Source organism: Procambarus clarkii, chromosome 72 (genome assembly GCF_040958095.1).
Source record: "Procambarus clarkii isolate CNS0578487 chromosome 72, FALCON_Pclarkii_2.0, whole genome shotgun sequence".
Taxonomy (NCBI): domain Eukaryota; kingdom Metazoa; phylum Arthropoda; class Malacostraca; order Decapoda; family Cambaridae; genus Procambarus; species Procambarus clarkii.
Window position 1 is genome coordinate 7,663,768 of NC_091221.1, and position 12,528 is coordinate 7,676,295.

The 12,528-nt window shown below is 39.2% G+C and overlaps 1 protein-coding gene across 1 annotated transcript; it reads right to left on the minus strand.

Annotated features, from left to right (window-relative positions):
- Positions 1-2,481: 2,481 nt before the first annotated feature.
- LOC123773649 (lateral signaling target protein 2 homolog) lies at positions 2,482-6,466 on the minus strand. The gene is made up of 3 exons (XM_045767471.2): positions 6,352-6,466; positions 4,834-4,971; positions 2,482-4,169 (listed from the first exon to the last, which is right to left on the minus strand). Exons 1-3 carry the CDS (start codon positions 6,354-6,356, stop codon positions 3,917-3,919), a joined length of 396 nt encoding a protein of 131 aa, XP_045623427.1. The 5' UTR covers positions 6,357-6,466; the 3' UTR covers positions 2,482-3,916.
- Positions 6,467-12,528: the final 6,062 nt, after the last annotated feature.

Sequence of the window (12,528 nt, forward strand, 5' to 3'; positions counted from 1 at the left end):
AAATTTATGTCGCAGCTTCGACTTCACACTTGGGGTGTCCACGGTTCGAATCTCCTAGAACCCAGGTGAATGGAAGGTTAGGTTACTGTGTTACTGCTGAAATGTCCTTTGTAACACCATTAGTATAAAATGTTGTTAGTTTTATGGCACAATTCATACTTTAATCTCTTGTCTAAGAGTCGCTATAAGTAATATGATTCTGTTGGAGGTTTATAGACGACAAAAAGAAGTTCATGACACTGTTGACCAAACCACACACTAGAAATTCATGAGACGAAGACGTTTCGGTCAGTCCACGACCATTATCAAGTCGATTGACAATCGACTTGAGAATGGTCCAGGAGGGACCAAACCGTCGTTGTCTCTTCAATTACTAGTGTTTGGTTTGGTCAAAAATTTTTCAGCCACTTTATTGTGACTTTTCATCTCCATAACACTGCCTGTCTCTTGAGGTCATGTATTAATGTTTAATACAACTATTTAGTTTTAAGGAAATCAGTAAATTAGAGAAACCCTGGTTTGAACAGAACGCAAAATTAGTTGTTTGCACAAATAAAACGCAAAAAGCTAAGTCATAGCAGTTAAATTACGTCGTAAATTTATAATACATCTAGCAGAGTTTGTCTTAGAATAATTACTCTCAAACTTTGCACAGAACAGCAAAGAACATGTGAGCTTCCAATTGGACAGCTTATCACAGCCAGAACACGCACCTCATGTTGAAGTTTAGTGAAGGTGAGGTGACGGTAGAGAGCAGCAGGCTGGTTGAAGGCAGCGGGCTGGTAGAAGGTGGGAATGACACAGGTCTGAGAGGGGAACAGTTATATGCAGTCCAACCATCTAGCCTCCACGTGTGTGATATGTTGATTAATGGCCGTTGATCTTCCATTCACTGCTAGAGACGCAGAACTATTAAGTTCATGTCACAAATTCTGCTAATGAGACAGCCGCTTTTATTAGCCGCATTTGCGGTTGCATATTTTATTGCAGTTGCAAATTGTGTTTCAAACGACAGCTGTGTGTGGCCACGTGTATCTCTTTTGCTTCGTTGTGATCTCCTATTGATCCATGCAGAACTATCCACCACCAACGTCTTTATGTGGAGATTCGGAGAAGACTGCCGTTAGAACAGCCATTAGAATAAGTTTGAATTCGCGGGCTGAAGAGCATCATAACTGCGACTAACATAAATTCAAAGGTAAAGAGGGAAAAATATTTTCTGTCTGTTGAAAAGTTTTATTTTGCATCAAAATATGGATATAACAATGGTTTATGAGAGAAGAAACTTTAAAGAAACTGCGGTAAAGTTTGAAACAATTACACAAAAAGCAAGAATGAATATTGAGAACCCATGTGTGAATGACACGAGAATGAAAAATTCTACACAGGTGCAGTATATTAGGAAAAATCTCTCGGTGAACGATACAGCAACAATGCTGAACACAAAAGGAGGAGATCATAATTCAGGTGACAAAAACCTGGTCAGAACACAAACACAGATAATAATGACGTATTCAAACTTTTCCAGACAAAGACCACGACAGAGATCCGAGTGTGAGACTTGAGAACACACAAGTGACCACAGAGGGAAACAAACTTAAGTATATAAATATTTAACTGTAACAAAGGCAGCAGCAGGAAGAGACAGCATCCCACTTTAGGGTCAGCAAGACGCATTACGTTTATCTCTCATGATAGTCTTTAATGCATCCAAGGAAAGGAGAAATAGACCGGATAGTTATTCAACTAATAATGTTCTTCCGGTTTTCACAAAAGAACACAGTCATCAGCCCCTTACACAAGAATTTCTTATATAGATATAATCCATAAGGCAATATTACACATATTAGAAAATTAATGAAATCTACAATTTTGATTTGTTGAGGAAAATTCCTGGATGACAAGACAATAAAGAGTCAACGGGAAAGGGCAGTTGGACTGCATCTTCATTTTCTACCTAAAAGTCTTTGATGCAGTGGCATCCCAAATATTGCTAATAATTTCTAAAAGAATATGAGCGTGATTAATATAATTTTGATCAGAATGATAAAATCTTCATTGACGAGATTACTGGGCCACGTAATCTACTGGGCTATGAGTAGTCATAATAAGGAAAGTCCAAAATTCCATGTTGCCGTTTTACGTTAAAGTTTTTACATGAACAAGTTGACTTGAACAAGCGAGTACATAACCAAGATGGATGAGGTGATACAAGGTGTCACAGAGGTCAATAAGCCCTCTGTAATTACGTTGTTTCATATGATGACTGGTCCAGTGTACTGGATACATTACGTTTTGTTTTGATGACGCTAGAATACACCAGAGTGAGCTCAGGTATACCATTTAGACGATGGTATGATTTGTGTATTCAAACTACGAAGATGATAGAATAGTATACATTCTGCTAGATGAGTTGTAATGATCAAAGTCACGCCATTATTATACGTGGAATCCAGGATTGGAATTCATTTAGTCTATACATGCAGTATATTAATCTTTATTATCCAATTGTTTTTAACAAATACAGCAGTAAAATGCCTGAAATCATTTGAACAATATCAATCTTCATGTTATTTAAACAACAATTCCCTTCACCCTTAAATATAATGTGCTTCAAGTCATGTAGACAATATCATCATGTCACTTTACAAAAATTCTTCGTGTCACTTTAAATTAATAAGGAGCCTCTCGTCATCTCAACAATCTTTTGTAACGTGTTATTTGAACGTGATTCTCGCCTCAGAATTATAACATTTAAGAAAAAGAACATAGAACATATGAATGAAGGTCTCTTCAGAAGGCCTACTGGCCCATACGAGGCAGTTTCTATTTACATCCACTCAATTATTCAACTTCAAGATGTATTAATGACCGAAACGTTGCATCTAATTTGTGGTGTGATAAAATATACAAATATTCTACCCACTAGGTAACTACTGTAATCTGCTCATGTGTATTTTTTCTAAATAAAATATTATTAATGTTATTAGTAAGTGAATAGAACTGAATTTACCTGCAAGTATTCTTCACTTGACACTATTACAAAAGTAATTATGTTAATTTATCTTAAAACATAATCACTGTAACCATTATTGATGTTGTTGCTTTGTTGATGTTGAGGGTGTTGCTTGCTTTGTCGTTTTGTGTTGATATTTTGTTTCTTTCGTTCTTGTTTTATACATTTTAATTTGCTTTCATTATTACTCCTTTTTTGTCCTTGTTTAACTCTTGATGGTGTTGTCGTTCATTTTATTCGTGTGTGTTTTTGCACTTCTAATAGATTCTTTCGTTTTTATGTTACCCATTGTTGTTCTTCTTCTCTTAGGTGTTTACCTAAGCTGCCATTCATGTTCTTGCTGACGATCCTGACTGTGTTTTTGTCGTCACTGTTCATATTCTTTATTTTGTACATTTTTCTTGTACCTTCTAAATGTTTCTTTTGGTTTCATGTTTTTTGTTATGAATCTGCCATCAACCCTTTTGCACCTATATTGTTGTTATTTCTGTTACGAAAGATGTAAAGATAACATACACAATATCATTTTTAAATGTGAGCAGGTGTTGTCTGTGCTACGATGGTCGTATTACGAAAATCCAAACACGTGTCGTTTCTGAATCAATGGTCTATACGGTGGTAGTTGGGATAGTGGTGGTGGTAGTTTGGATAGTGATGTTAGTAGTTGGGGTAGTGGTGTTGGTAGTTGTATTCACCTAGTTGTCCTTGCGGGGCTCTGGCTCTTTGTTCCCGGTTCTCACAAATCAATCAACTGGTGTACATATTCCTGAGACTACTGGGCTCTATCATATCTACATTTGAAACTGTGTATGGAATCAGCCTCCACCATATCACTGCCTAGTGCATTCCATTTGTTAGCTACACTGACACGGAATTTTTGTTGTTAATTTCTGTGTGGCACTACCCCGCGGTAGTGGGGACGGTGGTGGTGGAGGTGGAGGATGGGGTAGTTGCGGTAGTGGTAGTCGTGGAGGTGGTAGTTGTGCTAGTAGTGGTTGGCGTGGTGGTTGTAGTCCTCCTCCTCCTCCTCCTTGTGCGTCTATGATGATGTTCGTGGCTGTGGCTGCCATGTCCGTGGTGACCGTGGTGGCGTCCGTGCTTCTGGCGGCTGTTTCTCCTTAATTCAATGTCAGCAACATCTATCTGTTCGGCCCTGCAGTGTATAATACATAATATATATTAACAAATGCAAGTATTTGTTATATATATATATATATATATATATATATATATATATATATATATATATATATATATATATATATATATATATATATATATACTCTCAAATATTTCATGTTACCAGTGAACAAATTCTGCTAATATTAAAGGCAAAACACCTCAGACACTTCTCTGGTCATTGGATATTAAAGGTGTTAAGCAAGAGACGAGATTGCAGTTTGTTCCTTAATTTAGATCTTGACTGGAAAACGGAAATATCATTGCGTTCTTATTTTCCTCACTGCGTTCTATTCCTGGATAAGCAACAGACTCAGTAGCTGTTAAAAGAACCTTTCAGGGTCACAATCATATGACCATAAATTACAAATTTAGTATGTATTCAGTCTGAAGGTTCTCTCAACAGGACACATTAGTGCAGCAACAAAAGAAAACAGTGAACAATTGTGCATCGTGGGGCTAGCTGATGACGAGGATAAGTTTTTGTGAACTGCTAAGACGAACAATTCTTACAATATTGATCAATAAGAACACGCCAGGTGCAAGATGGTTCATCTTTGTGACAAAAAAAAATGAGAACAGAACAGTAGTGGAGAACTTCAGCTTTCTTTTAGCTGTTTACTCATAAGTTTTCGTACCTGTCCCCATCGTAGTTTTCGAGGACGACCCCTTCTGGAAGGTCGTCGGTGTCGCTGAGAGCGTCGTCCTGGTCCTCCAGGACGTAGCCTGAAGTGGCACACATGAAGGCCAGAAGACCCAGCAGCACGAAACTGTACCTGTAGGGGAGAAGAGAGAAAAAAGTTTGAGGTAAAATAGTTACGGTGACGGTGATAAGAATGTTTATTGAGGGCAAGGTTGATGATAGTGAGGTCAAGGCCACCTTACCTTATAGGTCGCGTATGCCATGGCATAAAACCCACAAACACCAGGGGGATCCACAAACACCAGGGAGGGTCCACTAACACCAGGGGGATCCACTAACACAAGGAAGGGTCCACAAACACCAGGGGGATCCACTAACACCAGGGGGGATCCACAAACACAAGGAAGGGTCCACAAACACCAGGGAGGGTCCACTAACACCAAGGGGCCCATGAACATGGTGTTAAAGCTGTTAAATTCCCTCTTTGACTAGAGGATGGGGGCCCATAAACGGATCCGGCTCCGAGCGGTGTGATATTAATTGATGGTGTTGATGATGAGGTTGACGATTACGTGGATGATAATGACAATGGGGGGGATTATAGTTATCCGAATGAGACACTTTTTGCTACTACACAAATCCCTCCACATCCGATAGACTCAACAAGTTTACAGTTGTGACATAAATAAACAAAATTAAGTTAATTGCAATGCTATCATAGATGGAGAAGCTCTCAGCGTACTCATTTACAACGATAACATCGTAAACATCAGCTCTGGGCAATACAAAATGGATCTGGTTATCAACAAAATAAGTAATGGTTATCATACAGGAACATTTAGAGTTGAACTGAAGATTTTGTCTATCTGCGCACCTGATGATTCGGTGATTTGTCAATGAACTATCAATTTACATGGAAATATCGACTAATTCTCTAAAAATTACATAGCCACTGTATTGCATTGTGAAATAAAAGTGGACTATAACGCAGTTAATATGACAACGTTTTTCAGCTCGGTATCGAGCTCGGTATCAATAGCTCGGTCGTTAGAGCTTCGGCTTCACACGTTGGGTGTCCACGGTTCGAATCACTAATAGAGCCCAGATGAATGGAGAGTTAGGTTAATGTGTTACTGTTGTAATGTCCTTTGTAACACCATTAGCATAAAATGTGGTTGGTTTTAAGGCACAATCCATACTTTAAACTCTTGGCCCGACGACAAAACGAATTCCATAATACTGCCTGTCTCTTGAAGTCATAATAATGTTTAATAAAACTGTTTAGTTTTCAGAAAATCAGTAAATTAGAGAAACCCTGATTTGAACAAAACGCAAATTTAGTTGTTTGCACAAAACACACAAAAAGCTAAGTCATAGCAGTTAAATGACGTCGTAAATTTATAATACATCTAGCAGAGTTCATCTTAGAATAACTACTCTCAAGCTTTGCACAGAACTGCTATGAACATGTGAACTTCCTATAGGACAGCTTAACCACAGCCAGAACACGCACCTCATGTTGAAGTTCAGTGAAGGTGAGGTGGCGGTAGAGAGCAGCAGGCTGGTTGAAGGCAGCGGGCTGGTAGAAGGTTGGAATGACACTGGTCTGAGAGGGGAACAGTTATATACAGTCCAACCATCTAACCTCCACGTGTGTGATATGGTGATTAAAATGCCCTTGAACTTCCATTGACCGCTAGAGACGCACAACTATCATGTTCATGACGCAAATTCAGCTAATGAGACAGTCGTGCTTATGTTTTTAATTAGCCGCATTCGCATTTTCATATTTTACCTCAAACGACAGCTGTGTGTAGCCACGTATATCTCTTTTGCTTCGCTGTGATCTCCCTTTGCTCCATGCAGAACTATCCAGCACCATCGTCTTTATGTGGAGATTCAGAGGAGATTGTCATTAGGCCATTAGAATAATGTTGAACACGCGGGCTGAAAAGCATCATAACTGCGACTAACACACATTCAAAGGTAAAGAGGGAAAAATATTTTCTGTCTGTTGAAAACTTATATTTTGAATCAAAATATTGATATATAACAATGGTTTGTGAGAGAAGAAAAGTTGAAGAAACTGCGGTAAAGTTTGGAAAAATTACACAAAAAGCAAGAATTTATATTGAGAACCCATGTGTGAACGACACGAGAATTAAAGACCCTACACAGTTGCAGTATATTAGGAGAAATCTCTCGGTGAACGATACAGTATCAATGCTGAACACAGAATGAGAAGATCATAATTCAGGTGACAAAGATCTTGGCAGAACACAAACACAGATATCAATAAAGTATTCAAACTTTAATTACCAGAGGAAGGCCACGAAAGAGACCCGAGTGTGAGACTTGAGAACACGCAAGTGACCACAGAGGGAAACAAACTTAAGTATATAAATATTTAACTGTAACAAAGGCAGCAGCAGGAAGAGACAGCATCCCACTTTAGGGTCAGGAAGACGCATTATGTTTATCTCTCATGATAGTCTTATAAGCATCCAAAGGAAAGGAGAAATAGACCGGAAAGTTATTCAACTAATAATGTTCTTCCAGTTTTCACCAAAGAACACGGTCACTAGCCCCTTACCCAAGAATCTCTTACATATATTGTCCATAAGACAATATTACACATATCAGAAGATTAATGAAACCTACAATTTTGATTTGTTGAGGAAAAGTTCTGGATGACAAGACAATAAAGACCCAACGGGAGAGGGTAATTGAACTGCCTCTTCTTTGTCAACCAAAAGTCTTCGATGCAGTGCCATCCCAAATATTGCTAATAATCTCTAAAAGAGTATGAGCGTGATTAATATAATTTTGAACAGAATTATAAAATCTTCAATCAAGAGAATTATATAAACAAACTTTCCAACAGCAGTTTAATGCTCTCATTAACTTCATCTTAGACTAATGATTTTATGATTCTAACGATTAATGATTCTAATACGAATCTTCTCAATATTTCTTATGTTTTTCTTCACTGTCGAGGGAAGTTGAAAAATTAACTCTCCAAAGCTCATTTTCACACTATATTTATGGTCTGATGCCTAGCGAAGCGTTTCGCAAGGCACTCCTAATATTTTCAAAGACAAATTTTCCATACTCTGCCAAAGCTTTTATTCGCTTGGGGTGAGGTGATAAAGGATATGATTGAGAGGAACAAGTGGATCAATGGCATAAAGGGTATTAATATGCCATTGCGTGATCTGTGTTCTTGCTTCTACTGTTTCTGTGTTGGTTCGGGGTTTTGAAGTGGGTAGAATGTAATTATGTGTTAATTAGTTGTTGATTGCTGGTTTTGACTTTTTGATGTGTAGGGCCTCGCTTATGTCGAGTCTCCTGAAGTCGTTGTACCTGTCGATAATTTCTATGCTGCTTGTTAAGATGTCTCTGGTGATGGTCTGGTTGTGTGAGGAGATTATATGCTCCTTAATGGAGCCCTGTTGCTTGTGCATTATTAATCGCTTAGAGAGAGACGTTGTTGTCTTTCCAATATACTGAGATCTTTGGGACTGACAGTCCCCAAGTGGGCATGTGAAGGCATAGACGACGTTGGTCTCTTTCAAGGCGTTCTGTTTGGTGTCTGGAGAGTTGTTCATAAGTAGGTTTGCCGTCTTTTTGTTTTTGTAGTAAATTGTTAAGTGTATCTTCTGATTTGTGTCTGTGGGGATTACATTCCTATCAATAATATCTTTCAGGATACTTTCCTCCATTTTATGAGCCGTCGAAAACAAGTTCCTTTAAAACAGTCTAATAGGAGGTACAGGTGTTGTGTTAGTTGACTCTTCAGAGGTTGCATGGCGTGTCACCTTTCTTTTAATGACGCCTTCAACTTAACCGTTAGAGAAGCCATTATTGACTAGGACCTTCTTAACTCTACAGAGTTCCTCGTTGACCTGCTATCAACCAGAGCTGTGAGTGAGAGCTCGGTCAATGTAAGCGTTAAGAACACTACTCCTGTACCGGTCTGGGCAGTCACTATTGGAATTAAGGCACATTCCTATGTTCGTTTCCTTAGTGTAGACTGCAGTATAGAAGCCCCATTCCTTTCCTTTTCGCGACTGTTACACCTAGAAAGGGCAGCGTCCCATCATTCTACATCTCGTAAGTGAAATTTGACACCGAATTTTGCTCGAATGCCTCCTTCAACTGCTGTAGACGTCAGACATCAGGTACCTGCATCAGTATTTGCCAGGGTTCTTAAAGACTGTAAAGATGCTATGAGAACTTAATGAACCCTTGTCTTGAATATTTAATAAATAAAGTCGAGCAGAGTATCAGAAGCGAGGAGGGTTGCAATTGCTGTGCAACTTTCAGAAAAGGAAAGAGATCGCTTGTTTAAAAACAACGTTCAATAAGCTTAACGTGTATTGCAGGCAAACGACTTAATTCGATAACAGCAAAAATAATTCGTTTTCATGACTCTCTCAACCTATCCTCGTGTTTAGATAGCAGTTTTTGTAACTATGTGCGCCATAATACAAACATTGACGTACTAAGCAGTTAGATAGTAGAACTTTGTACTATTCACTTTATCGAATCCGAAAAAATGAAGCCAAGCAATAAGCGTGAATATCCTAGGCCCTAATATAGCCCATATATGTACTATATTACACTTCAGATAGCGTGTATTCGGCCTACGAACGTTAAGTTGGGTTTAGTTTGTCTTTGCACGTAGAAAATCGTTTTCCTGTTTTTTTCTAAACTTATTAGTACCGATTACTACTTTCTAATTGCGTTATACGTCGGTATATATACTATAGTTCTCATCGTTACTATAAGTAGTTATAAAACAGGAAGATGGGTACTCACTCTCTCTGTTGGATAAATAAAGTGATCTTCTTATAGACTTTGTTTTATTAATTTTCATACACTGTAGTCAAAATAAAAATGTTCTTTAGTTGGTTTAATGATGGAAATAAGGCCTACCACCCGCGGGAGGGTGATTAAGGCCATTATACTGATTAAATAACAGTATACTTTAATAATGAATATAACAGTTTTTTTGATCCAAAATAAACTTTCAGAGTAAAGAGCGAGAAACGAGGTAAACCTCTCATTGAAAATATTCTCTGTGGGGTTTATGTCATCCGAAGTCATGTGTAACAATACTATTGAATTTATTTATGCAAAACAATGTTCTTAATTATCTGTTGTTCTTATTTTCTTAAGTTTCTAATTTGTTCTTATTTGTGGTTCTTGTTATTGATTAGATTTTTATTCCTTTATTTGTTTTTTTTTGTTGCGAATGGTTTCTTTATTTGTTTTGTTTCTTTTTTAATTGTTGTCTTTGCTGTTTTGTTGCTATTTGGGTCTGTTTTTGTCGTCGATTTTGGCTTTATAACTAGTTCTTTCTACTGTGCTTTTATCTTTGTTATTTAATAATCTGGTTGATGTTTTTTCTTTAAGTTCTTAGAACATATAATGTATTTATGGTCTTTTTGATGTTCTATTAATGTTCTTAATGATATCTTTTCAAGGTTCTTGATGATATTCTTCTAGTTTTATTTGTATTTTGTAAATATTACTGTATTTAAGAATTTATTTATCTGCTTTAAGTTGTTTTATTTCTTTACTTATGGTTTAACTTTAAAACAACTTAAACAAAAGTAGATGAAGATTTTAAGGTTGTCTAAAAATGTAAGGAATGTTATTTTCTCTTATATAATGACATTATTGGAATATCACTCTTGTAGTTTTTTATGCATTCACATCTCTGATGTATTTGTTATAAATAACGTGAGTTTTGCATACATAATATATTTTATTGAAGCTATTGGTAGATGTCTGTGCAGTGTTGGTAGCGCATTTATCGTCTGGTTCTTTCATTTCACCGTTTACTTGCCGGATGGCATGGTAGTAGATTTGGTGGCACTCTTAGGGGGTAGTTGGTTTAGTGGTGGTCTTCGTGACTGTTGGTTTGGTGGTGGTGTTCGTGACTGTTGGTTTGGTGGTGGTTTTCGTGACTGTTGGTTTGGTGGTGGTCTTCGTGACTGTTGGTTTGGTGGTGGTCTTCGTGACTGTTGGTTTGGTGGTGGTCTTCGTGACTGTTGGTTTGGTGGTGGTCTTCGTGACTGTTGGTTTGGTGGTGGTCTTCGTGACTGTTGGTTTGGTGGTGGTCTTCGTGACTGTTGGTTTTGGTGGTTGTAGGTTTGGTGGTGGTCTTGGTGGTTGTAGGTTTGGTGGTGGTCTTGGTGGTTGTAGGTTTGGTGGTGGTCTTGGTGGTTGTAGGTTTGGTGGTGGTCTTGGTGGTTGTAGGTTTGGTGGTGGTCTTGGTGGTTGTAGGTTTGGTGGTGGTCTTGGTGGTTGTAGGTTTGGTGGTGGTCTTGGTGGTTGTAGGTTTGGTGGTGGTCTTGGTGGTTGTAGGTTTGGTGGTGGTCTTGGTGGTTGTAGGTTTGGTGGTGGTCTTGGTGGTTGTAGGTTTGGTGGTGGTCTTGGTGGTTGTAGGTTTGGTGGTGGTCTTGGTGGTTGTAGGTTTGGTGGTGGTCTTGGTGGTTGTAGGTTTGGTGGTGGTCTTGGTGGTTGTAGGTTTGGTGGTGGTCTTGGTGGTTGTAGGTTTGGTGGTGGTCTTGTTGGTTGTAGGTATGGTGGTGGTCTTGGTGGTAGTAGGTTTGGTGGTGGTGGTTGTGGTGGTGGTTGTAGGTTTGGTGGTTGTGGTGGTGGTTGTAGGTTTGGTGGTGGTCTTGGTGGTAGTAGGTTTGGTGGTGGTCTTGGTGGTTGTAGGTTTGGTGGTGGTCTTCGTGGTAGTAGGTTTGGTGGTGGTCTTGGTGGTTGTAGGTTTGGTGGTGGTCTTGGTGGTTGTAGGTTTTGTGGTGGTCTTGGTGGTTGTAGGTTTGGTGGTGGTCTTGGTGGTTGTAGGTTTGGTGGTGGTCTTGGTGGTTGTAGGTTTTGTGGTGGTCTTGGTGGTTGTAGGTTTGGTGGTGGTCTTGGTGGTTGTAGGTTTGGTGGTGGTCTTGGTGGTAGTAGGTTTGGTGGTTGTGGTGGTGGTTGTAGGTTTGGTGGTGGTCTTGGTGGTTGTAGGTTTGGTGGTGGTCTTGGTGGTTGTAGGTTTGGTGGTGGTCTTGGTGGTTGTAGGTTTGGTGGTTGTAGGTTTGGTGGTGGTCTTGGTGGTTGTAGGTTTGGTGGTGGTCTTCGTGGTAGTAGGTTTGGTGGTTGTGGTGGGGGTTGTAGGTTTGGTGGTGGTCTTCGTGGTAGTAGGTTTGGTGGTTGTGGTGGGGGTTGTAGGTTTGGTGGTTGTGGTGGTGGTGGTGGTGGTGGTTGTAGGTTTGGTGGTTGTGGTGGTGGTTGTGGTGGGGGTTGTAGGTTTGGTGGTTGTGGTGGTGGTTGTGGTGGGGGTTGTAGGTTTGGTGGTTGTGGTGGTGGTTGTGGTGGGGGTTGTAGGTTTGGTGGTTGTGGTGGGGGTTGTAGGTTTGGTGGTGGTCTTCGTGGTTGTAGGGTTGGTGGGTGTGGTGGGGGTAGGTACTGCTTGACGTATTTCTTCCATATCATGTCCAACTTTCTTAGAGGCATCATTCATTTCTTTCCTGCAAGAGTTGTAAAAATATATATATATTAGTATATTTTGGAAGCAGGTTTTCTATAGTACACATGTCATTAAACACAACAGAATTGTGAATATTGTTAATTTTCTTTTGAATGTGTTCCATTCGACGTTTTGTCAGCAATGTGCTATCTTCATGAG

What these genes read in the sequence shown, in the direction of transcription:
- LOC123773649 (XM_045767471.2), bottom strand. An exon ending in GAAAACTACGATGGGGACAG is followed by an intron (nt 4,170 to 4,833) that starts GTACGAAAACTT and finishes TATACACTGCAG; the next exon opens with GGCCGAACAGATAGATGTTG.